Genomic DNA, 27,341 nt, shown 5'->3' on the forward strand with positions numbered 1-27,341 from the left:
TATTTTTCCCTCTGTATAATTTTATTTTCTGTTCATATTACACACAAAAATGGCAAAAACCAGTTAGAAGAGGGCAAATAGCATGATTTTTGACCCAATTTCAATCGCGATCCCAACACACCAAAGCATTGGATGCAATTATTAGAACAGTCTGTAAAAGTGGAGAAATGGTCACCAGTTCAATGGGTCTTCCACCCCAGAGTCAAGCTCATGTACATGAAAGGCTTCAGCTAGTTGGACTGTGTATTGGACTTTTAAAACTTGCATTATATTAATGAGATTCTCAGTTTAAAATGGATCTTGAAGCTTTTTGTTGCTGCATTTGGAACTGTGAGCCCCTCCACAGAACTAGGTGGTCACGCTGCAACAAGGCATGCATGAGAGTTCACATGTAATTGGACACTAAAACAAGGCAGGATGGCATTGGCTGTATGTAATGCCCTCTTTCCAACAGTCTGCTCAAATCAACCTCTCTAGAACCAAATCTCCCCTGTGTCGCAGTACAGAACAGAACCCCTTGTGATGCCCCCCACAATTCACCTCACACCACAAACACATTCTTCCATTCCTCTCTCCCTTATGTTATCCAAAGACGTTACACCAAAAATTCTACCTGCTCTGCATGCCAGCCCAGCTACAGCCACTGTGCCAGCCCCTTCGTGCTCATGGGCTTTTGCCCTTCTCTTCACACAAGTGGCCCAGGCTAAGTGCCAGTACACCAAATCCCAGGGCATGGGGAGGACAGAGCAGGCCATGTCCTCAGCCAAGGGCACAAAGTGAAATTTAGGGATATTTGAGAAGGGAACACCAGCTACAGATATCACAACAGTCAAATAAAGTGTTGGGTAACTGAGCATGTACCCCCAGTATGTCATGGGAACACTGCCACACACAATGCAAGGAGGGGCCACCCAAATGCCAGTAGAGGCTTGTGATCTGTTATTCTCGGGTTTCCATCTAAACTGCTCCTACACTACAGTACAGATTTTGATTTTAGTGTTTTTATTCTGAGCACAATGTCTGAGGTGAAACAACAGATTGGCAAAATGGGGGAACATCCTCAAAATATTCAGGACTTTTTCCCAGTACCATGTACCATCTCCTCTAGTCAAGTTATGCATTTTTTAAACATTATCCTTACATATGTAAGAATAAGATTGTAATAAGGTGATTTTAATTTTCCAAACATTAATACCTTGGTATTCCTGGTCAAAGGGTTAGATAGTGAAGAATTTGTCAAATGTGTGTTCAAGAAAATTTTCTTTATCAATATGCAAAACGTTCCTACTACAGGAGGAGCAAAGCTTGATCACCTCTTGGGTAATAAGACAAGGCAAGTGAAGTGATAGTAGGGAAACACTTTGGGTCTAGTGATCATAATTCTGTTTGCTTTATGTTAATTATAGAAAAGGATAAGCCTTCCATAAAAGGTAAGTTTTTTTTTTTAAAAAACTGGAGTGAGGCAAATTTAGAACAATGAGACGTGAACTTTCAAAAATTGATTGGAGTAGACTGTTTGCAGGTAAAGGGACATCTGATAAGTGAAAGGCTTTTCAAGTGTGATAAAGGAGTTGAATTATTATGATACTATTAGAGTGAAAAGGCAAGGCTGATAGTATTAGGGAACAATGGATAAATAAAAGAAGGTACAGGTTCTAGTCAAGAATCAAAAAAAAAAAATCATATAGACAACTGGGTTCAAATTAATCTCAAGCAGTAAGAGTATAGGGGCATTCTTAAGGAGGGAGATCAGAAAGGCAAAGAGGAAATATCAGATATCCTTAACTTTATCTGCCAAGGCTAATCCAAAATAAAGAGATTCTACAAGTACGTTAAGAGCAAGAGCGAAACTACACAGAGTTGGGCCCCTGAGGAGATGGGAGCAGTATTAAATATTTTGCATCAGCTTTTACAATGGAAAAAGAAGTGGAGGCTAGAGAACTCAAATATTGATGTTTTGAAAACAGTTCACATTACAGAAGAGGAAGTGCTGGAGGCCTTAAAAATATAAATGGTGGTTATATCTCCAGGATCTGATCTAGTGTATCCCAGGATGTTGTGGGAAGTTAGGGAATTGCAGGGCCCCTTGCAGAAATATTTGTATCATCTGTAACTACAGGTGAGGTGCCAGATGACTGACGAGTGGCTAATGTTGTGCCTTTGTTTAAGGAGGGATGTAAAGGAGAAGCCTGGGAACTGTAGCCCTGAGAGTTTGGGGTAAGTTGTTGGTGATTCTGATAGATAGGATTTATTTGCATTTGGAGATGCAAGTGAGTAGGGATAGTCAACATGGTTTTGTGTGAGGGAAATAGTGTGTCTCAAACTTGATTGGAGTTTTTTTTGAGGAAGTAACCAAGAAGGTTGATGAGGACAGAACAGTAGACATTATTTACTTGGACTTTAGTAAAGCCTTTGACAAGGTTTTGCATAGTAGACTAATTAGTAAAGTTAGATCACATGGGATTCAGGGTGAGCTTGCCAATTGGATACAAAATTGGATTAACAGCAGGAGACAGATGTTGAGGGTTGTTTTTCAGGCTGGAGGCTTGTTACCAGCAGTGTGCCACAGGGAACAGTGCTGGATCCACTTTTGTCATTTTATAAAACATTTAGATGAGAATATAGAAGGCACGGTTAGTAAGTTTGCAGAGGACATCAAAATTGGCAGTATAGTGGACAATGAAGAAAGGTATCTAAGATTACAAAGAGATCTTGATCAATTGGGTCATTGGACTGAACAGCAGCAGATGGAGTTTAATTTAGATAAATGCATTTTGGTAAAATAAACAGGGGCAGGACTTGTACAATCAAAGTAGGGCCTTGGGTAGTGGTGTAGAACAGAGATTCCTAGGAGTTCAGGTACATAATTTTTTGAAGTTTGCATCACATGTTGACAGGGTGGTTAAAGAGGCGTTTAGCACACTCATTCATTGCTCAGACCTTTAAGCATTGGAATTGGCACATCATGTTGAAGTTGTACAGGACGTTAGAGTCCTGTGTCCAGTTCTGGTCACCCTGTTATAGGCTAGATATTGAGCTGGAGAGGGTTCAAAATAAGCTTACCAGGATGCTGCTGGGAACAGAAGGTTTGAGTTATAAAAGGAGGCTGGGACTTTTTCTTTCCTCCACTGGAGTGCAAGAGGTTACAGGGTCACCTTAGGGGGTTCAAGGTCTTGAGGGGATTACAGACAAGATGAATGGCAGGTGTCTTTTCCCTAGGTGGGGGATTTTAAGACTTATGGCATATTTTAAGGAGAAGGGAAAAAGATTTTTTTTAAAAAAAGACATGAGGGGCAATTTAAAAAAAAAAACAACTGTGGTTTGGGTGTGGAACGAGCTTCCAGAAATGATGGATCTGGGCACAAGAAATGTTTGGAGGGATATGGGCCATGCGCAGGCAGATAGGACTAGTTTAGTTTGGGAATTATGGTTGGCATGGACAGTTGGACCGAAGGGTCTGTTACCATGCTGTATGACCTTATTTGTTCTGGCTCTCTAAAGCCTGCCCACTGTCTGCAAAGGCACTAGTCAGGAGTCTGGTGCAATACTCCACACTGCTGGAGCGGCACTCTTTTTTTCAGGCAGTCATTCAAGCAGCTTAAGGCTGTCCAGGACAAAAAGCAGTCCTGGACAGGCAGGCACCACACCCACTTTCAACATTCACCCCTCACCATTGATGCATTGTGGCAATGTGTACCATCTACACTGCAGCAACAAACTACGCTTCTCTAAGACAACAAACCTCCCAAACCCATGGACTACCACCATCTAGAAGGACAGGTGCACCAAATACATGGGAACACCACCACCTCCAAGTTTCCTCCAGGCCACACACCATTCTGACTTGGAAATCTAACACCATTCCTTCTGGGTCAAAATGCTGGAACTACCTACAGCAAGGGTATGTAATGAAAGGGTAATAAATACTTAGCTGGCAAGTAACATTCACACTCTAGGAACAAAAAGGCCTTCATAATCCTTTTAACAAAATACACCTCCATTTCTTCAATTTCTGTAAGCCAGGTTGAGCTATAGGATACGTTGTTACAAAACACTAAAAACAGCATGCAAAATTCCCATCATTATGAAAAGAATGGGCCAGTGGCTGGATGGAGAGACTACATGCCTGTGCAATACAGTACCATTGTAAATGGAACTAAACACAATCAGGAGGAAAAACAAAGGTGTTTCTATTTCTGCATTTAAAGCAGCCCACAAGGAAGAAAGGAATAGAAGGAAGACTACATCAGTGGGACAAGATGTAGGAAGCAACTTACATGGACTAGTTAGGGATAACAACCTGTGTCTGCACTGCTCCTAAAAATCAAGGAGAGGTCTACCTCACAGCACACACCCCTTCAGATTCTCAGCTGACGAATTGCAATTTAATAACAAACAGCATAATTTTCAGACAGTTTGCAGGATATGGTCAGAACTAGCACAGAAAATAAACCAACTCCTTCTGCTGTCCTAATGCTGGTGTGCCATAAGGATCAGAATTGTCTCGAGCAGCAGTAATCAGATCACAGAGCCCTGAAGTGTTGCTGACTGTTCCACAAGGACAGGACCAGCTTCTTCAACCCCACTTTGTTGAATTTGGCCTAACTGGCCATCGGCAGCCTTCGCTTTCTTGAGGGAAATGCGGACACTCCCAAGCCCCTTCACACTTCTCTAGTAAACTTGCCAAAGCCTCACCCTGATTCTGTCTACCACCTCGTCCAAGAGTTCTGGTGGCACAGCTCCTGCCCTGGGGCACCTCTACCATCACTGCCACCTGTAAGGCATTGGGCAGCATAGAAGCTAGGCCCGAAAGAAAGAGTTCTCAAAGTGGCAATTCTTGCCTTTCAGTCAGTTGAAAGGATTTGTAACACTGCTTTTCAAAGTATCATTAAAAAAAAATTCCTGCTACTTGCAGTTCCCCAAAATATCCCAAACCTTTCGGTGGAACAGAAAATAAAATGAAGGTTTTCAGATCACATTGATTAGTTCAAGAATCAATGGAATTCTTGAGCAACTCCTTCTTAAAGGATGGAGGACCTGTGCTGCAAGAAAGACTTGTGAAGAGTGGCAACATTTGGAAGTAAAAGTGAATGTCTGGCAATAAGACTTGTTGCAATTACCTCTGTTGCATCTGTGGCAGGAGATACAGTTCCAAGACACGGCAGTCTAAAAACTACATCCTAATCACACAATTTAGTTCAGCAAGTCATCAAAATTTGCTGCTTCCTTACTGAATTACAAGCTCTTTCAGGTTTTAGACGAGAAAGAACAAAAAAGGGCTCATATGAAATCAAAGCCCACAGGATTGCCCAACAACAACAACAACAACTTGCCACAAGAATTAAGTCCAGTGCAATGATCCAAGTTTGTTTCACTCAAGCGGACAGGTATGTTCAAACCCCCATCTTGCATACAGCACCACAGATTAAACTCCTTTTGCTGCATTGCCTCCACTCCCAATTCCTGCGCAACGTTCGGTCAGACCACAGTTTATTAGTGGACTAACACCACACTCCTATTCTCTGCATCCATACAACCCAACCTAGAAGTCTAGGCATTAGCAGCAGCAAGATGACAGGGGAAAACAAAGTTAAATTTATTTTTAGCCCGTTAAAATTGGCAAGGGACGATACTATAGATACACCGTGGATCTGTACAAGAGCATAGCTGACCAGTTTCATATCAGTGTTTGTAAACAGTGTTTTCCTAAGATTAAAAAGCGAGACCTCTATAAAGTGGGGACAATTCTCTTTGCAATTAAAATGCATTCTGCAGTTAGCCAAGAGAGAAACCTGCCAACCTGTCACCAACATGATTTGTTCTATCGAGCATTGGTAGAGGACAGAGAGACAGACAGAGCACAAGAGAGCACGAGCGACAAACACCGTGTGCACGCACGAGCAAGTGCGAAAGCAATAAAACATTTCTTGAAATAAGAAATTGGTGGCAGCATAGTGGTGCCTATTTAAGCACTGCTACAAACTGGTGCATAATCTACTGGAATTTTTAACTTCCAACCTCCTCTCATTAATTTTGAAATCTAATGTCAGTGAAGCCATATAGGCTTTAGCTATTCTTGTACAGGGCTGACAGCCCTTAAGTCAGTTTCTCTACAACATTAACCCTGGCAGTTAATGGAGGCTGAAGGAGTCAGAACTCAAACCAAGGTTTGTTAAAAGGCTGTACAACAGCAGGAAGGGGAATAAGGGGCTGAAGGTTCTCTCTCTTTACATTACCCCTCCCCATGAGGAAAAAGATCCCAGCAGGTTCTGAATGTAAAACTTGCTTCCGATTAAGTGCTGGCATTAACTGGTTATTTGAGATCACTAAACTGTTCAAGGGGTGTGGTTTATTTTAACCAAGCCAAGTTCACTAGCTGTGTTCAGGTGAGTTGGAGGGGGTGGGGATGGAGAGAAGAAAGAGGAAGAAGGAAGCTGGTGGCAGGGGTAAAGCAAGAGTCAATTTGGGGGGGGTGGGGTGGGGGTGCCATTAACTCATTTGGTTTTGTTCCTAGAGTCTCAGTTCAGATGTTCTGAGAATTCCTTTTTGTTTTTGGACAAGCTGAACCAGTTCTTGATGTACAAGATAATCTTGATGGTGACAATTTAATACAATTTTCTCTTATATGTTTTAATTATATTACTATGAAATTTGCATGATTATTGAAGCACAACAAACATTTAGTCACAACAATACAACAAATGGATCACACCGTACACCAAACACAAACAAGATTGAAAATTTTCAAAAAAGTCTCTCAACGCAAGCTTCATATGGGACAGTCCCAACCATCAAAATGCCAATTCCAGAAAATTCCATAAGCAACCCAGTGGAAATGATGGACAGACCATTGAAATGTTAGAAACAAGGATCTTGTTTGGTGTAGGTATAGTCACGTGTTCACTAACGTTGGTTTTTTTTTTAAAAAAAGGTCAGTCAGTAAAGAGTCTGAAGAGGCACAATGTGTGCCAATGGTTAATGCCACCACTCACCTCCTCACCCCCTTTCAAAGAGATAAAGGGAGCTCTGATGTTCAGCTGTTTTAAAGAAAGGTGGTTTCTGGTGTTAGCGAGAGATTACAGGGGAGAGTAGGAATGGGATGAGGGAAGCAATAACATAAACTGATCGATTAATCTCTGGGCCTTTGCTTTTTTCCATCCGGATGGAAAAGAGCACAGAATGCTACTGGTCAGCATTTGGAATGGATTGAGGCTGTGGTTTGTTTGAGGAGGAGCAGAGCTCTCATGGGGTTGCCCTGGCTGCTGGCACTAAAAAGGCTGGCGTCCCGGGACGCATGGTTTACAGTGGCAAACCTAAAATCCATCAGCTTATTAGTGTATTGAAGGCAATGGGCATACAGTATACTGTGCAACTATCGTGCCCAACCTTGTATTTGAAATGCGAGACAGGCAGGGGTGCATGGCAAGGCATCAATTGACCCTTTCCTCCAAACAAAAAAACAAAAAGGAAACAAAAAACAAATTCAAATAGCCAGAATTTGAGTGGCCACACCATCTTTATCTAATCATTTCTGCATATCAGGTATGGCATTAAGCGCCAAATATCTGCAAAAGCACGACCCTCTGCCAAGACTGTTTTCGTTGTATTTCTCTTCCATGTGGCTGAGGCGACAGTGAAGACAATTGTTTTAAGGTGGAATCTTTACCTGTGTAAAGAATCTTAGAGGAGGAATGGGACTTTGAAACAAGTGCATACTCCATGGACTCTTAACACAAACTGGTTTTTAAAAAAAAGAGAAAAAAAAAGGGCTGATGTCATGTGGCCCCAAAGAATACCATTCAGCAAGATGTTAAGTCAAAAGTGCAGAATGAACCATATCTAGTGTCAATGAAGCTCTAGGATTAGGATTAGGATTAAAAAGCTTGTTCTGCTATTCTCAGTCTTTTATCAGTTTAAACTGGGACACAACAAAGTGAGATTAACTACAGAGAGGAAGAGAGAGAAAGAGATTCCACCTTAAAACAAAATTGTTTGGCTGCTGACAACCGCCTTCATGACCACTGGTGTCTTTGGCATGGGTGGGGGGAGAAGGGGGCATCAGTGACTCAGTCTGCTCACTCAAACGCGATCAGCCACTCCTGATGCTACCATCACCAGTTCTCCTCCTGCGAGCCAAGATGGCCTCCTTGGATACCTTCTTACAGTTACTGGCCAGTCCAAGCCAACACACTGCATCGATGAAGCAGGTGGTGATGTTCCCTCGCCAGCCGTACTCACTGGTTGAGTAGTCGTACGGGAACGTGTGGTGGTAGTTGTGGAACCCTTCACCTGTGGCAAGACATGAGGAAAGAGAAAATAAACCAGTCCAGAAACAAATGAATGACATCATTTACATTAAAACAAAAAAAAAAACAGCTGCTCTTCAATATCTCCGAATCAGCTTGGTTGCTTGATTATTCCAGCACACACTGTCATCACTTCAATCTTCCACTTCGCATAGACTTGAGTTAATCTGATCCTGTGGTGCCACACCCTGATTTGTTCCAGCCCTCATTCACCCATCAGCCCTGTACTCACTGACCTACACTGGCAACTGCTCCATTTTAAATTTCTACTCCTCGATTACAAATTCTGCATGGCCTTGCTTTACCATATTACTAGCCTTTTACAGTCCCTATAACCCTTTTTGAGATCTTCGCCCCTGTTCTGGCCTGCTATGCATTCCTGGCTTCCATTGCGCCATTATTTTGCATGGCTCCAGAAGTTCACACTTAAAAGATAACCTGTAAAATCCATCTGGTGACAGGGTCTTTTGGTCACATGCCCTAACATCTGTTGGGTTCAGTGTCAAACTGAACAAACGACTCTCCCAAGAAATGTCTCATCTTACAAGGAGCAAATTCTGTACAAATCCAAAGCTGTTGTAAAGAGGAGAAAGCTTTGCCTTCACTTAGCACCGCTCAAGAATTTAAGGTTGGGTCAACTCTGTGCCACTTTGTTTATTCACTAATCCACTGGCTCAATTGGTTTCTCAGGAGAAGTCTCAAGATGAGATGTAACTGACAAGATTAAGAACAAAACTTTGATTTCTACAGCAACAAAAACAGAAGTTGCTGGAAAAACTCAGCAGGTCTGGCAGCATCCGTGAAGGGAAATCAGAGTTAACGTTTCAGGTCTGGTGACCCTTCCTCAGAACTGGATTTCTATGGCAGCAGTCACATCTTCGTGACATCTCAAAATGCTTCACAGTGAAGCAACTACATTGTGAATTCCAGTCTATTATAATGTAGAAACTGTGGCTGTAACTTTACACAAATTAATGTGATAACAAGCAGATAACCCACTTTAATGTTGGTGTTTTGAGGGATAAAGTTATTGGTCAGGACAACCTCCCTTGCTGGACTTCATCACACCATTGAATCTTTCGCATCCAGTCAAGAGGGGTAGAGTTTGACTGCTCATCTGAAAGATGGCACCTCAGATGGTGTAGCCCTCCCCCAGTACCACCTCGTAACCAAATCTGAACTGGAGGACAGACCTTGTTTGCAGAAAGTTCCTTCCGTAAAAAGAGAGAAAAAAAAAATGCAGTGACTGGGAAAGTTAAATTTAACCTTCAAACATTGAATGGCCAATGAACAGTGCTTAATCAAAGAGGTTCTCACACTAAGAGATCTTAGGTCAAGTTGCCAACCTGCTGCTCTTAATTGGAGGAAGTATTTTGCGAGGTGGCCCCCCAGGATCCCTGAAAAACATGAGCAACTTGTGTGTAGACATGAGCTTGGTAAAGTTGCTTGGGGCAACTCCACAGCATGATTATTGGTACTCATCAGGGAATTCCATTTTGCATAGATTCAGGCAATATCTCCCTCACTGCTCATACAGTGTAAAATCCTGTCAGTTGTGTCTTGGTTAACAAATCTAAAGCTTGGCTTTAGAATAAACGAGATTCAGCTAACTGAAGGGTAAACAAGATGAAATGGCTCAGTGCTGGCCTAACCTTCAGTACAATTCATTTCAAATTCATGGTCAATGGGCCCATGGTTAATAATTCCCTAATTCAGATATTTTAACTGGGCTATTAACTGTGTGAAGGATTATGTTCCCTACTGACAAGGCCAATGACTTGACATTATTTGACACTTAATGTTTGATGAATGAACCAAGTCCTATAATCTTCCAATTCTGGTCTCTTCTGCACTCCCAGCTTTAATAGTAACCATTGGTGGCCTATCCATGGGCCAACTAGGCCCCAGGCTCTGAATTCTCTCCAATTACCCCATCTCTGCCTGTCAAACAAAAAAGTCTTTAAAACTGACAGCTATTACTAAGCTTTTGATTTTCTGGCCCAATATCTCAACAGGACTCAGTCAAATTATACTTCTGTGAAGCACCTTAAATGTAGTCAAACATACTATACCCCAAGGGTGTGATGTATATGCAAATGATTTTTTAATAAGATGGGGCAGGGGGAGAGGGAGGTGGCGGCCAGGGAAGGAGAGAAGGGCAGCCATAGCCCACAGGCTGGAGCACCCAATTAAAGAGGAAAACCTAATTAAATAATCACATCATATAAAAGCAAAAAAAAAAAAGACTCGAAATGTTTACTGTTTCTCTCTCCATAAATGCTTCCAGACCTACTGAGTTTCCCCAGCATTTTCTGTATTTGTTCCAAGCAATAAAAGCAGATTGTATCTTCTACCCCATGGTCAGGAACAACAGCTCAGATTAGGCAGGTGTTGGGGAAATATTAGTTCCTTCAAGTAACAAAAGCCAAAGTCAGGGGAAGAAAAAAAGCCAAGATGCAACAACATTAATGTTCTGGAAATTTGCTGGGTTGCTTCAGGGACAAAGGGAATATTTACTTTGAACTTTCCATGGGGAATTGCGACAGGTGGAGAAGAAAGCTTTAGAGAAGATACATAGACTGGGGAATGGAGGTTGAACAACAAAATGGTTGTCTCACATTCCATTTTCTCCCTGTATTTTGAGTAGCTTTGATTATTGGGTCATGAAGTCTGAGTAGCTTTTCCCTGGTCCCTGTTCAAAGCAGGTGGCAGCAAGATTTGAACAGTCTCGGATAAGTTAACTTTCATTAACATCACGAGTCCAAAAGAAAACAAAAATTCTGGAAACCCACAGCAGCAGGTCTGGTGAGAGAGAGGAAATAAAGTGACATTTCAAGTTGACCACTTCTGGTTAGTTCTGAAATATCAGCTCACACCTCCCTCTCAACAGGGGCTGCTGAACGTTTTACATTTTTTTTTGGAATTCCAATAATCACAGCTTTTTCAGCATTAATCAAAGATGAGGAACTTTTTACCTTGACCACACAGAGTGAAGGACAACGTGGAATCAGCTGCCTGTCTTGTCAGGCATTGCTGATGAAGCAGGCACTGCAGAGGCCTAGGGAAAGGCAGCCTGCCTGTCGGAATCAATGCACAGTTGGCTCACTGTTGCAATGCTTTCTTCTGCGTATTGTCAACTCATTCAAACTGCTAACCATAATGGAACACGCATCAAGTCTGTCAACCCTATGCTCACTGACCTACAATGGCTGCCAAGCCTACCACTTAGATTTTAAAGCACTCATTTTCGCTTTCAAATCCCTCCAAGGCTTCACTCACCCCTCTGTCATCTCTTCCAACCTTAAATCTCTGGATCCTTCTGATTCTGGCCTCTTTACTCACAGCCCATTTTCTTCATCTTCAGTGCCTGGGCCCCAAGTTCTGAATATCACAAAGTGGAAGGAATTTCAAAGACCTAACTCTAACCACCTTCTCCCCACAGATTGCACATATGTTGTCAGATAGACATCAACACCGAGAGGTACCTTGGGATTTGCTTTGTTAAAGATGCCAGATAAATATAGGTTTTTGGTGGACTGGCAATGAGGGGGCATTGTTGGAATATGATGGCTGAATTTCAGCATGAATGCAAATGCACTCTGTTCAGAGCTGAAGAAGCCTCCACTAATCTGGAAACTTTGGCACTGCATTCTCAAAACAAAACAGATATATTATAGAAACAGAAGACAGACTTGCAGTTATAAAGTACCTTTCACAGCCACCTGACAACCCAAAAGCACCATATGATCAATCAGGAGTCTTTTGAAAGATGAGCCATGTAGGAAACTCAGCAGGCAATTTACACACAGCAAGCTCCCAAAAACCGTTGTGAATAACAGCAAAGTAGTCTATCACGTGATGCTGATCAAGGGATAAGTATGGGCTGTGACAGTTTTTATTCTTTCATGGAATATGGGGCATCACTGGCAAGGCCAACATTTGTTGCTCAGCTTTTATTTTAAAAATTCATTCACGGGATGAGGGCATCGCTGGATGGGCAGCATTTATTTCCTATTCCTAATTGCCCAGAGGGCAGTTCAGAGTCAACCACATTACTGTGGTTCTGGAGTCATACGTAGGCCAGACCAGGTAAGGATGGCAGTTTCCTTCCCGAAAGGACATTCAGTGCCCTTGAACTGTCTGTGTGGCTTGCTGGGCATTTCATAAGAGTCAATCATATTGCTGTGGATCTGGGAATCACATGCAAGTCAGATTGGCGAACAATTTAGCTCCCTAAAAAGAAGCAAGCCAGATGCAACAATCGAGCACAATTTCATGGTCATCATTGCCACAACTGGCTTTATAAATTGTATAATAAATTACACCAACTTCTGTAGTGGAGTTTGAAGAGCATTTGCCTGGGCCTCTGGATTACTAGCCCAGTGACACTGATTGGGACCTTGAGAGGGTGACAGCAGCAATCTGAACTGGGTCACCAAAAAAAAAATCTCATTCTTTCTCAAACAGTATCGTGGGATTTTAAGTATCCATCTGAAAGGGTAGGTAGAGTCTCAGTTTAAATATCTAATTCAACAGTTGGCACCTCCGATAGTGGCATTGTACTTCACTGAAGGGCTGGCCTAGATGATTGCGCCCAAGTCTTCGAAGGAGGACTTGAGCTCTCAACCTCCAAAATGTGGGAAGGGAGGGTGCCACCAAGCCACAGCTGACCGAATATGATCAGTTACCTTCAAAGAGATAGTCAACACAACGCCAGGCTTAAAATCAAGATGCTCACCGATTGCACCGAACGCAACAAATCGATTCTCGCGGGGGTTAATCCATCGGTCATAGGGCCGGTTCCCGAACATGTGGGCTGCGCTGTTTACCAGCCAAGTGGCATTCAACACCAACGTGTACCGCAGGATGGCAGCAACGAAGTATGCGTTCCAGAGCGATTCGCCCCAGAAATACCAAGGAACCACCGTGGGGATGAAGAAGCACATTAGCACCACGGAGGGCTTATAATATCTGAAAGAAAAGGGGAAGGGCCACTGGTTACAAAGAAAAGGTAAAGTAGGTTAATAGATCTAAGTCAATTATCAGCTGGCAGTGCCATAGCTGTGGGGTATGACCAGACTTCTCCACAGTCAAAGTTGACCCCTGCCCATTCAGCCAAATCACCGAGATCTTATGATAAGGAAAGGCCATTCGGCACACCAAGTCAATGGCAACATCCATTCCTATGTGGGTAAACAACCCCAATCACATTTTCCCCATGCTGGTTTCCAAATTCCTTTGTATCCATTACCCAATTTAGCCTTGAACATTGACAATTCCCATCTTAAGCACGAACCCTTGAAGTGGATTCCACTGCATTTCAATTCTGCATTCCAAAGATTCCCTACCATTCTGTTTTCCAACACTTCAACTCGCATTAACCCGCTTCATAATTCCCAGTTCTTCCCACCTCTCTGAGCAAAGTGCGGGAAGCCCAGAGGTCTCCTATCATCTCTCTCCAATCACAGACTCTAATCTCATGCTAGAAGTTCCGGTGGGTCAATGGGTAGCGCTCTCACTTCTGAATCAGTTCAGCTTTAGGTTCAAGTCCCATTGCAACAACTCAAGCCTATAACTGGACACCTAAAAGGAGTGCTACACTTTGAGATGCTGATGCAAACAGAAAAACACTAAACAGAGATCCTGACTGCCTGAAGGCAAATGTCAATATTCCCTGGGCATTTCTTGAAAGAAGAGCAGTAGTTCTGGCTTAATACTTTTAATCTCTGGATTAAGTGCTCAAAGCAGATTACCTGATTGGTACCACTTCGCTGTCCATGGGATCTAGTTGAAAGTGAGAAGGGAAGCTGAAGCATCCATACAAAGCCAGGTTCCAAGATCACAAGCTTGCTTAGGAACACCGGACAGGAAAAAGCAGAAGCAGCCCAAAAAAGGGAAGGAAGATGGGCAGGATGGCGGTGGGAGGATCTCTAGAATAGGCTAGCCTCCTTTACACAGGCACCAAGGTGGTTGGCATAACTGCCTGACCTAGGCTAGGGGAAAAGAGGCCAGCTGAGGCCTAGACCAGCTGACATATCCAGGGGAGCAGCTACCGGAGTTCACATCACAAAACCCAGAGGCAAAGCTCTGCTCCATACCCGTTTCAATGTTCATCTCACACAGTGACAGGAGTGAATCACAGCCTTTGCTAATTTCTAAAAACTAGGAACATGATTTATTGACCCCAGAGGTGTAATTAATTCCTGAGGCTCAAGTTAGGCACTTGGACCACCTTGGGACAAAAACTGCTGGGAAGTAGGTCTAAAGAGCAGTGAAGAAAATAGCACTCACTCCAACACATCAATTTTTAACTCCGCTACACCCTATTTCACCAGATGGTTAAATTGTTTCTCCTCTTCCATGTCCTTGAAAACACCAAGTCAGTCAGGTCCAGCAGCAGGACTAATCAGGGGCACCTCTGCAGCATTGAATGTGCTACTTTGAACCCCTTAACTTAAACAGCTAATTGCACCTTTTAATAGCAGAGCACCACTTGAGTGTAGATACTGTGCACAATCTGGAAGAGCAGGGATCACTCTAAGCCACAGAGATGCAATGTTCATCTTCAGGGCAAGGGATTATTCCTGATAGGTGTACCATTGGTACAAGATTCTCTTCCATGCTGATGACAGTTTAAATCCAACTCAAATTAATGCGATTAAAGTTATCTCCTTTGACATGACTGAGCCAGGGTACATTACCATAGGCACAATCCCATAAACCTTTGGAGTGTGGACATTTCACCCAGAGACTACAAGCTTGACTGGAATACTACAAATCACACAAAGCCATTTTCGTTAGGAGATTCCTCACTGCTACAATGGAGCTAAACATTTGAAGCAAATCAGGTTGAAGCTGGGATCAAATCAGAGGTGTATGTGTGCAGACTCCAAAGACATGTATTAAGCATTGCCTCCAACTCCATTCTCATCTGACAGCCATTGGGAATAGGTACAGGATGCAGGAATGCTCCCAGTTAGTGAATGTGCCATAAACAAACCAGAAAGCAGTTAATGAGATAATGATGCTTTATTTAAATTCCATACCCAACCGAGGAATGTTTGACTGGCCTGCACAGGAGGAAGCTTTATTTTGTATCCTGTCTAGATTAGACTTGACCCAAGGGCATTTGACTAGAGTCACATTCTGGGCTGCTATGTTTAATCAGCTAGAATAGTGCTGTTCTCTATTCTTCCATGGAAGATGGGCATCACTGGAAAGACCAGCATTTGTTGCTCATCTTTAATTGCCCTTGAACCAAGTGACTTATTTGACTTTTAAGTGCCCTCTGACTTGACCAATCACATCAAGGTGGGTATGGAGCAGAAGACAGATTTCCTGCCCTTATGGGCAGTAGTGAACCAGATCGATTTTTAATGACAAATGATTGTTGTCACAGTCACCAGCTTGACATTCCAGAGTTTTTTTTTAAGAAACTGAATCCAAACTCCAATAGCACCATTATGGAATATGAACGTATATATTACTCGTCCAATGATATACCACCATCTCCCCATTCTCAAAACATCAACATACAAACACTCAGCTTCTCCAGTCTTTCACCATTTCTGATCATGGCAAATCTGGAGTGGGCTCAATCCCACTTTCCTGCCTATACTTTATGACGGGTGACTTATCTATCAAGAATCCACCAACCCTATCTCAAAAGTATTCCACAAGCTTTACATATTTGAGGAAATCTTCTACAAAGTAATGGAACTTCAGAAAACATTTCACCTCATCTCCCACTTAAAATGGGAGATTGCTTTTTCATACAAAGTGCCCCCAAAACTGGATTTAAATATTTTAATTATTCCAATTGTCAATAGTGAAGAATGCAAACAAATTGTCTCAAAGCACCCCAGAATAGTCAAAAAGCTGACAGCAAAGGGTGGACATTAATGTTTCCTTCTCCTACACACTCTCCTCTCCCACCACTCCCCACGCACACCCCCGTCTATGGTTGCATCACACACACATCCCTCGGCAAACAATCACAAAGAAAAATTAAGTGACGGCTCATGGGAGCTTATTTTCACAATTAAGCTCATTCCTTGCATAATAGGTGTCCACACTTCAGAAGAAATGCATTGGTCGCAAAGGCTGTAGTACATCACTAGAAAGGCACTACATGAATACAGGTTCTCTCTCTCTCGGGAAGGTGTACACTTGAGTAAATCCAGCATCCACCTTACCAATTCTTTATATGCAAACTGACATTCTTCAGGCCAACGGTTAACTGATCACCGATTGATATGATTGAGGTATACAAAATTGAGAGGGGTAGAGAGATAGACAGGAGGAACCGGTTTCTTTTAGCAGAGAGTTCAAAAGAAAGGGACACAGATTCAAGCTAGGTGGTAGAAGAATGAGAAATGCGAGGAAAAACAAACTTTAAAAAAAAAAAAACACACGGGTTGGTGGGTGTCTGGAATTCACTGCTTGAGTTGGTGGTGGCAGCAGCAAAAACCCTAAATCTTTATGAAGTACCTGGACCCGCACCTTAAGTGCTGTAAGCTGCAGGGCTATGGGCTGTGTCCAGGAAGATGGGATTACAAAAAGGGCATCTGAATGTCCAAGACACAGCGGGCTGAACAGCCCCCTTCTTTGCTGTATCATTTCTATGGTTCTAAGACACGTACTTATGATTGAGTTACATGCATTTCCTTCCAGTAGCAGTCACTGAGTAGTAATCACTATTAGGAAACACCCTCCCTCCAGTTGAGATATGGGGGTGAACAATTCCCTGGCTAAGGTCAACTTTTTAAAAAAAAATTCATTGCTGGCCAGCATTTATTGCCGCCCCTAGAAGCCCTTGAGAAGGTGATGGTGAGCTGTTTCTTGAACTGTCGCAGTCCACCTGTGGGTTGACCTACAATGCCCTTATGGCTGACTCAAAGGTCAGTTATCCAGTCTTGGACAAAGTTTATGGATATTCAGCCCTTCAACTTAATCCAAGAAGTATGGGACTCTGATTAACATTTAACCACTATGCTTCTTTTGAGTCAGTGGGATTTAATCACTAGTCCCACAATCACCAATATTTTGCATGCTGTCTACCTCAGGTACGAGCAAATGTAGGCTGGCACTCACTTGGAACCTGTCTGAACCTGACCAAATTCAATGTCCAGAAGATCCCAGTGTCCTAACATGCTAACAGGCAAAAGTACTAACTTTTTCTGAAACATGACAACAGGGTCTGCCTTCAGGTCACTGAGGTCCAGCTTACTCCCCTTCTCGATCACATCTGGATGCTTCCGGACCATCAGCCAGCCGACATGCGAGAAGAAAAAGCCACGCGTGGCGTTGTGAGGGTCAGCGTCTGTTTCGGAGAATTTGTGATGTACTCTATGGTCCCGAGCCCATTCATAAATATGATTCTACAAAAGGAAGAGACAGCGTTACAAAGAGTCAATAATTGCAGTCTTGGGGGTTGGGCAGTCTCCTAGCTCCACCCCTCCCTATTCCTATTGCACCATCCACCATTCCCACGTCCAGTGGATCTTTCTTCCTGACCCATATAAGCTGGAAGGGGATAACAGCATGAAAGACCATTAGATACAAGTGAAGTAGGCCATTTGGCCAGAGTCTGCTCCACCATTCAATGGGATCATGGCTGACATAATAACCCTCAACTCCACTTTCCTGCCTTTTCCCCATAACACTTTTGTTTAAAAGTTGGTTGATCTCAGCCTTGCTATCAAGGCAGCACACTAACTGTGGGGTAAAAGCACTGTAATAAATGCAGATTGTTTAGAAACGCACTCTTCCAGTTCCAGGGACTGAGCATAAACCAAGGCAGCCGGGCAGAAGGGCCACAGTCTCAGACAGACTTTGGGCAGTCTCCAACCATGCTCCAAGTGCACACTGGATTTAATTTGACATCTGAGGCAGAGGCATTTAGAAATCTGCAGGCTAATCCGAATGATACTCTGGTGGGGTAGGGGACAATGAGGTTGTGAAGCACATCAGGGTCAGGTATAGGCGAGGAGGTCAAACTATCTCTGTGCACACAGACCAACTCCATTCACACATTTATTTTTCTGGAATAAAAACAAGTTGCTTGAGAAACTCGGCAGTTTTAGTAGCAACTGCAGAGAAAGAAGAACAAAGTTAACGTTGAGAGTCCAGTGACCCTTCTTCTGAACAGAGTTCTTAAGATGCTGCCAAACCTGCCAAGTTTCTCTAACTATTTCTGTTATTGTTTAAAATTTTCAGCACCAATAGTTCTTGTTATTTTTAAATTTGCAATTCCCTGTTTAAATTTTGTGGGCCACTGTTCATTTTAAATAACACCCTCATCTGACTGGAGACTAACTCTTGAAGCAGCTCACACGGATGTGTTAATGTCAGTGATTCAAGATTTACACTGACTAATGGACACACATGGCTCCCAACACGACAGGGCACAGTCCTGAGGTTCAATATTGAATAGACAGCATCAGGCGCTCTATGCTGCCCTGGAGATCAATGCCAGCAAGGTATACACTTCATGGGGTTGGCAACAGTCTGTACCAACAACCTGCTTCAACTTTAATCTTGGGTGAACCACAAGATACAGGAGCAGAATTAGGTCAGTTGGCCCATCGAATCTGCTTTGCTGTTTAAACATGGCCGACATGTTTCTCAAACCCATTCGGCTGCCTTGTCCCTGTAATCTTTGATCCATTACTGTCTTAAATACAATGACTTGGCTGCCATAACCTTCTGTTGCAGTGGGTTCCACAGATTCTCCACTCGCTGGCTGAAGAAATTCCTCATCTCAGTTCTAAAGAAGTGTGCCTTCACTGAGGCTGCACCCTTGGGTTCGAGTCTCTCCGAATCTTGGAAACATCTTCTCTACTTCCATTCTATCCAAGCCTCTCAGTTTTCTGCAAATTTCAATGAGATTCCCCACCCTTCTAAACTCCAAGTACAGATCAAAATCCTCAACTGCTCTTCATAAGACAAGCCCTTCATCCCAAGGATCATTCTCATGAACCTCTTCTGAACCATCCAAAGCCAGCACATCCTTTCTTAAAGATCAGGTCCAATATTCCAAATGCAGCCTGACCATAGCCTTATACAATCTCAGCAATACATTTCTGTTGTATTCTAGCCCTCTTGAAACGAATGCTAACGTATTTGCCTTCCTAACTGCTAGCTGAACCTGCATGTTAACCTCAAGAGAATTCTGAATCAGGAACTGTGATTTGTTCCATTTTCCACCTCCACAGCCTGTGGGAGCTAACTGTCACTTTATACCAGCTTTAGTTTTCTATGCACATTCAAATCCACTAGTTTGTCAAAACCACAGACTCAATTAAGTAGGAGTTGACAGTGAGCACAGGATACATCTATCCAGTGTTCCTATCCACTACTCTTCCTGTAGGTTCAATTTGGTAAATGCAACAGTATGCCAGACATAACATTGCCCCTTTTTCTAATACAAGATGTTTTTATAAATAAAAACAATGTTATGTCTATGGCATACTATTGTATTTACTAGCTGTATACAGCTACACATTTAATATATTTACATAAACTTAGAAGACACCGTCTTTCCATGCAAGGATACTGCATACACTATACCTTTTATTACAGGATTATAGTAATTTGTAATCTGTTATACAGAACAGTACAGGGTATTGTACAAGATGGAGGTATCCTATAATTTGAATACATGATCCCAGACAACTGTACAGCATGTCCTGTTATAGTACACCATGTACAGGTTTTACAGGCAATACACGATCTTTTGTATATTTTTCAGGGAAACTGATCTAGAACTGGGCATGCTGCACCATGCTGAGAACCTGAAACACAAGATTAGAGCAGATGCCGCAATGGTCAGTCAAGAACTTGGCCAAGTTACGTGGGACAGACCTCTTCCAGACTGAAAACATCTGTAGATTTCTTTATGCACACATTGCAGACTTGAGATATGCTGTTTTATATACTCAGTATATGTCAAATAGTGGTCTCAGACAGGGCTTGTTTTGAGAGAACTGTTGGGTAGGAGGGTCCACATGTACCCTGCTAATAACCATACAGGATGTCAAATTAATATTGCCTTAGCCATTTTAGAAACCTTGCTGTGGACCAGATAAAGACCTGCACTCAAAGAATGCTGGGCCCAGTTAAGAGAAATGTGCACTTGGTTGGGGTATCCACATGTCAACTCTGCCACTAAGCCTCACAAGCACCTTAACACCGTGTTCACGGAGGACAACTTGCAGTCACATAGCACCTTTTAAAGGCAGCATAATGTCCCAAGGCACTGTGTACAAAGGGATATGGGGCACAGAGAAGAACAAATGCTTCCCTTTAGTTGGGGGAAATCAAGAGCCTAGCAGGGGCTTTGGGGGGCATAGATTTAAAGTAAAGAGCAGATGGTTTACAGAGGATTTAGGGAAGAATAGTTTTCACCCAGAGGGTAGTGGCTACCTGGAAACCACTGCCTGAAAAGTGCGATAGAGGTGAGAACCATCACAACATTTAAGAATATTTAGACGATCACTTGAAATGCCATAGTATACAACACTCAGGGCTAAGTGTCAGACAGGTCCTTAATGACCAGTGCAGACATAGGGACTGAAAGTCCTCTTTGCACACTGTAAAACTATCTCATGGAAGCAAAATCCAAATAATGAGATGAGATATTTTAAAAAGGTGACCAGAAGCTTCTGAAGAGACAGAGGGGTGTTTTAAAAGAAGCAACTCCAACCAAAGGGAGGTAATTACAGAGCATTGGGTTCTGGATGGCGTGACCACATACAGCAGAGTACAAAAGGTCAGGATTAGAGTGTCACTAAGGGCCAACAGGTTTGTCAAAATTTATAGGGAGGTTAAGAGCGTAGAGGAGTTTGGAAACAATGGGGAGCTTTCCTTGAAAGTCAAGGTGTTACTATGGAGTAACAAACTATTGCTGGTATTGGTGCAGAAGTCAGATTTATAGAATACAATGAATAAGAGTCTGCATGTATCTTTGAATGTATACACTGGAAGGCAGTTAGCTATCACTTAATACTTTCTTCAAATGGGTTGGAAATGACTACTAAACAGCAGACACAAATTTGGGAATCAAATACTGTTGTAAATATCACTCCCCTTTCACTGAGATTACACTACAGGAAAAACAACTGGGAGGGACAGGGAAGACAAATTCTGAGGCAGACACATACCACAGCCCGTTTGCCCCTTCCAATTTTTTTTAAAAAAGGGCATTAACATACTCTAACAACCATCCCCCCCCCGATCCTGGGAACCTGCAGATTGATCCGTCCCCCGCCTCCACAAGACTCTTTCTTTCACCCCCTTACGGTTTTATCTTTACCTGGAAAGCCATTGAGTTTGCAACGGCCAGGAACGCCCTGAGCGGCGTGGTTGCTGTGTAAGACCGGTGACTCCATAATCGGTGAGCACCCGCTGTCACCCCAAGGGCACTGAACAAAAAGCAAGAGGCGGCTGTAAAAAGGAATAAAACAGACAGAGTCATTTTTTAAAACACACAGACTACAACACAGCCGTCCAAGGTCTGGCACAAACATCCATTTTGTGCCTGCAGCCCATTCCCACCCCTTTTAAAAGAGGGTGTTGGGGGGGGGGGGGGGGAGGAAGAGAGAGAGAGAGAGAGAGAAAACAAAAGGCACGTTGAGAGACTCGAAAATACGCAGCAAAAATACAGAAAACGTGCGCCATTCAGAAATCAAGACACAGGTCCAATTAAATCCAGCTGTTTTAACCAGGTTCATTTCCACGCCACCATATTCAATATGAAGAGTTATCGCTGCATTCTAACGCATTTCTTTCAAACCAGAGCTGACATTGATCTGAATGGTTAAAAAAAAATGCAGTTGCATTTATTTGTTGAAAAAAATGAAGTTGCAATTAATACATTGCATTTAGCAATAGATTTAAAATATGGATAGATTGCGCTTATTTTCTTTTCAGCCAACTACCCTTAAATATAATTGCATTTGGGTTTTTCTTTAAAAATGCAAGTTATTAATTGGAGAGGTAGGTAGTCATACCCCATAGCCAGGTTAGCGGTTTCGCGAAAGGCACCAGAACGAAGGAGTAGAGAGCAGCGAGATGCAGAGCCCCCATCAGGATGATGTTCCGCCACACCAGCTTCATAGCCGGCTTGGCTCCTTGCTTCTCCCTGTAGGTGGTGTCGAAGGAATCATCCACCGGCCGGTCGTCCACGAACTCCGGCGAGGTCGCAGGCTCGGCGCTGGCGCTGCTCATGTTGCAGAGAGAAGGGAGGATGGAAGGAAGGAAGCAAGCTGCAGATCCCGAGATTTATTTCCCTTCTCTTTTTTTCCCACCTCCTCCACGTTGGTTTGCTGCAATGCTCTCTGGCTGTTGCCGGTGAAGAAAGTCAGTGTCGGTTTGGAGGAGGGGGAGGGGAGATGAAGGGGGGTGGGTAAAAAAGAAAGCAGATGATCAATAAAGCAGCTGGCTCCTAATTTTCGGAAGACAGATCTGCACTGCATTCATTGGTCCGGCTAGCTTTGGTGCCACCACACTCCAGCTCTGATTGGTTCGACATTGGTGGCATGTTATGCTTGCAACACTCTCACACATGCAATTACACTTGTAATGTATGCGCAACGCAAAGCAATTTCTACAGCCCACAAGGGGAGGGGGGGCTGTGGAAAGGTTCGCCCCCTTCTCAATTCATGTCTGTTTTTTTTATTATAGTGGCTTATATCCAGTACAGAAACACAGGGGGGGTTGATATTTTGAAGAGAACTATGCACACATGTCTACTGCCCCCTTTCTGTCATTTATCTTTGCTGTAAGGCAACTATACTTCCAGGTATGTAATATCTCGTTACAGTACCTCAACCATCGGAGTCAATGGCCTGTAGTAACCCAAGGAAAATGTAGGTCATTGTGCCAGGATCTCTTGCAGGTCCTAGTGCTCACCCTTCAGATTATAGTCATTTTAAGCTGCATTTTCGTTTTTACTTCCCTATCTACATTTTGTTTTAAAAATTTATTTCACCCCCTTCCCGGAATTCAGGTTATGCAAATACCCAGGATAAAATGAAATCACGATTTATGATTTTTAAAGGGTGTTTAAAATCACAAGATACTTTTACTCTGCACAGGCACGCTTTTGAAGAACTCTGCACTTTCAGTTTTTTTTTAGAAAAATCAACACGCCCAGCTCTCAGATTCATTAAATATCAACTAACTGCAGGCGGAAACAGTTATCTGCGGTTTGGTGGATTATAAGAAGTAAATTGTCTGGGGAAACAACATATATATATAAACTCTGATGTTTAACAACGAGGTTAATCGCTCAGCGCTGCTGTTGGATGCATCAAACATGAATTAATATGGCTTAAAGCACATCATAAATTTAAAGAATGAACCTTAATCCCCCCAAACTGTTCACTAAATTGCAACCAATGTCCAGCATCTGGTTCTAATGTGGTCACATCACGCTGGAAGGGAGGCGGGAGCGAAATGTCCTCCCGTTCACTTTGATCTTTGTAATCAAAAGCCATATTGTGCGCCCTGAGTCCTACATGTTTGCTACTTGGCTGATGGCCCAATTCCAGCTTGTCCGATAGTAACCCTCTGCATTCCTCCGTCACAAGATCATCTGGGGCGGGACTTCCTGCAACATGAGGTGAGTACAGAGAGAGAGGCAATTTGACAATTGTCACGTCGCGCTTTTGGCTCTCTGAATCTCCCCAACCCCGACCCATGTTGTCCATGTACTCAATATGTTTTAAACAAACCCCCAGGATTTAAGGGCAGTTACTGCCTCGCTGTTTTATGAGATAAACCCCAACCTTACCATTACCTGCAGTGTTGACGGGACTCTTGTTATCCCTGGAAAATTTTGGTTATGTAATCCCCAGGAGGACAAAGGAAGCAGGTTGTTTGTTGGAACCAGTATGTGTGCCTGTGACCGAGATACGCGGTCTAAAAACAATTCTGGAAAAAATACAGAGGAATTGTAAACAATGATGATTTGCATTTATTTAACGTTTTTCTGGCGCTGCACGGGAAAACTATCCAGTATTTGACACCAGAACCCCTACCGATATCATCCCAGATCAGACCACATGTAACGATCTGGCCCGGAACTAGTAGAAAAACTATTTTTCAAATAGACAAAGAGGTGAGATCCAGGCGACTTACTAAATCAACGTGGGAAGGCAATGATTTAGTGGTATTATCACTGGACTATTAACTTTCTCTAGACCTGAGTTTGTATCCTGCCATACAGATCGTGTAATTTGAATTCAATAAAAAATCTAGAGTTAAGAGTCGAATGATAACTGTGAAAGGGCTGTCCATTGTCAGGAAAAACCTATATGGTTCATTAATGTTCTTTAGGGAAGAAAATCTGCCATCCTTACTTGGTCTTACCTACACGTGACTGCAGATCTGCAGCAATGTGTTTGACTGTTAACTGCCCTGTGGACATTTAGGGATGGGAAATAAATGCTCATTCGCATTCCACGAATGAGAACAAAACGTTTCCATGGTTTTAAACAAAAATAACAAAAGACTTTACAATACGGCATTAGAGCAGCCAAACAATCTGCAAATCCCATGGATTTGTCAACAATTCCCCTTAGACATTAGTTACACACTAGGTCGTCCAATCTCATTAACCTTTCAAGGGATCAGAATTCTTCACTTTTGCCAATCTGGCTTTGAAACTCCATCTTAAGAGTCAGTCTAGCAAGGACTGTTCTACTGATTGCTCCTGCTCTGGTCAGTCATTCTCCTTTCCAGGGTCTAAGCTCACCTGTGCTCTGAAACTGCAACCCAGTGCTCATTCATAAGCGTAACTCCAGTTCTTCCACCAACAATTAGCCTCAGCCAGCTAGACTGCCCCGGTCCCCTACCCAAGCTCCAAACTTGTTTATTGCATTAAGCAGATATTGCCTGTGAGCTTTTCCACTCCCACTTTCTGAGCTACACTGAGATATGAATGGCATCAGGCTTCTTCTAAGCCCTTCACAGTTTCCACCCACATAGACCCACTTTCTCGGCTTTGCAGAATGTCTTTTGAGTCCTGACTCCAATGCTTAGCTGCCTACTAATTCCCAGAACATCTGCCTGAGTTCTAACGTTGGCAGAGAGCAATCCATCTGTTGTTGACTCCTCACTGAGTTTCAACACAGAATCTGTGTAGTTCCACTGCCTTTCCAGCAATACAACTAACAGCAGAATCTAATCACAGATTGTTGATTCTCATTTTCTGCCTGTGACCTTCGAACACCTCTTTAATGACCTCTGAACTGTCCTGGGTGACCTATTGAAAACATAGCAATAAGCCCCTTCCCTGTTGTTGGGCAGAATTGAATGGTAGTAACATTTTGAAATGGTGAAATGTAGTACCTTTGGAACTGAGTGCATCTTCAAGGACACGTTTTTACAGTTGGCCAAGAATGGATTTCATCATATGAATAATTCATGTCCTGACTCCCAAAGCCTGTTCACTATTGACAAGGCACAAGTTAGAAGTGTGATGGAATACTCATGATTTGCCTTGTTGAGGGCAACTCTAACAATATCGAAGTTTGATTCCATCCAGGACAAAGCAGCCCAATTTTGTTTGGTACCCCATCCAAAAATGATACATCGTCATTTGTGTGTACCATCCACAATCTGTCTACCATCTACAGCAATTCAACAAGGCTCCTTCAAAAGCACCTTATAAACCTGTGACCTCTACGAACTAGAAGGGCCGAGACAGCAAATGTGTGGGAATGCCACCTGCTGCTGGTTCCCCTGCAAGCCACACACCATCCTCATTTTCTTCAATGTTTGGGATATTACATTCCTCCTGCTGAGTGTGCTTTCAACAGAGGTGCATAAAATATGTTAGATGTCAAGTTCAGCATCTTCTCTCAACTCTAGCTGATCCCCTTAATGCCAAAATCAGCAACTTCTCTGCCATATGTAACCAAATAATTAAATGCTAAACTATAATACAGTTGGCATGGGCTGACTGGGTGAGAGTGGGAAGGATTTTTTTAAGGCCTAAATGAGAAAAGGTGGGAAAGAAAGGGATGACTCATTACAGCACCTCATTCTCCACCACAGCATGCTGCACATTCCCTATTACAGAATGCTACATGTCCCACATTACAGTGTCCTACACATTCCCCATTACACAATGCTACATGTTCCACATTATAGCGTGCTATACAATTCCCTTTACAGCACTGACATGTCCCCCATATGCAGCACCCTACACAATCCTCACTATAGAATTCTACAAATTTCCCATGCACCCCTTAAATACAACACTGTATCGTTCTATAGAATCCCCACTTGTACATTTCCAATTGCAGCCTCATATACATTCCCCATTACAGAAGTCTGTACATTTTCCATTACAGCATCCTACACATTCTATATTGCAGAGCCTTACATATTCCCTATTGAGCAGCTTACACATTCTTCTTTACAGCATCCTAAATATTGAATAAAATAACCCAAACATTCCCCATTACAGGATCCTACATATTTCCTATTACAGTTGTCTATACATTCGCCATTACAGTACGCTGAACATTCCCAATGAGCAGCATCTTATGAATAGCATGTGGTTGTTTCTTATAGGTGGCATGATGGCACAATGGTTAGTACCAATGACCCGGCTTTGATTCCAGCCTTGGGAAACTGTCTTGTGTGGAGTTTGCACATTCTCCCTGTGTCTGCGTGGGTTTCTGCTGGGTTCTCTGATTTCCTTCCACGGACCAAGGACGTGCAGGTTAAGTGGAATGATCGTGGTAAATTGCCCTATTGTATCAAGAGATGTGTAGGTGTGTTAGCCATGGTAAGTGTAGGGTTATGGGGATAGGGTGGGATGTTATCGAGAGAGTTGGTGAAGACTCAGGGCTGAATGTTCTCTTTCTGCACTGCAGGGATTCTAAATGATTTCAAACTTTTCTTTCTGATGTAAGCTTTAAAGGTGTCATTTATGAGACTGAACCTGTGCCCTGTTGACATACTCTCAAAATCAATGCAATATCTTGGATAACAAGGTGTAGAGCTGGATGAACACAGCAG

General features: G+C 42.8%; 1 protein-coding gene and 1 long non-coding RNA gene across 2 annotated transcripts in view; one reads left to right on the top strand and one right to left on the bottom strand.

Annotated features, from left to right (window-relative positions):
* On the bottom strand, positions 1–22,759 carry scd (stearoyl-CoA desaturase (delta-9-desaturase)). The gene is made up of 5 exons (XM_020519556.2): positions 22,319–22,759; positions 21,622–21,752; positions 17,481–17,686; positions 13,045–13,277; positions 1–8,289 (listed from the first exon to the last, which is right to left on the bottom strand). The coding sequence occupies exons 1-5, from the start codon at positions 22,533–22,535 to the stop codon at positions 8,090–8,092; spliced, it is 987 nt and encodes a 328-aa protein (XP_020375145.2). The 5' UTR covers positions 22,536–22,759; the 3' UTR covers positions 1–8,089.
* Positions 22,760–26,889: 4,130 nt separating this feature from the next.
* The window catches only part of LOC125486865, a 14,545-nt gene continuing 14,093 nt past the window's right edge, over positions 26,890–27,341 (top strand). Inside the window, exon 1 of the long non-coding RNA XR_007265487.1 lies at positions 26,890–27,108. This is a non-coding gene — a long non-coding RNA (uncharacterized LOC125486865). The remainder of the gene's footprint in view (positions 27,109–27,341) is intronic.

This window comes from Rhincodon typus, chromosome 34 (genome assembly GCF_021869965.1).
Source record: "Rhincodon typus isolate 14 chromosome 34, sRhiTyp1.1, whole genome shotgun sequence".
NCBI classification, from domain to species: domain Eukaryota; kingdom Metazoa; phylum Chordata; class Chondrichthyes; order Orectolobiformes; family Rhincodontidae; genus Rhincodon; species Rhincodon typus.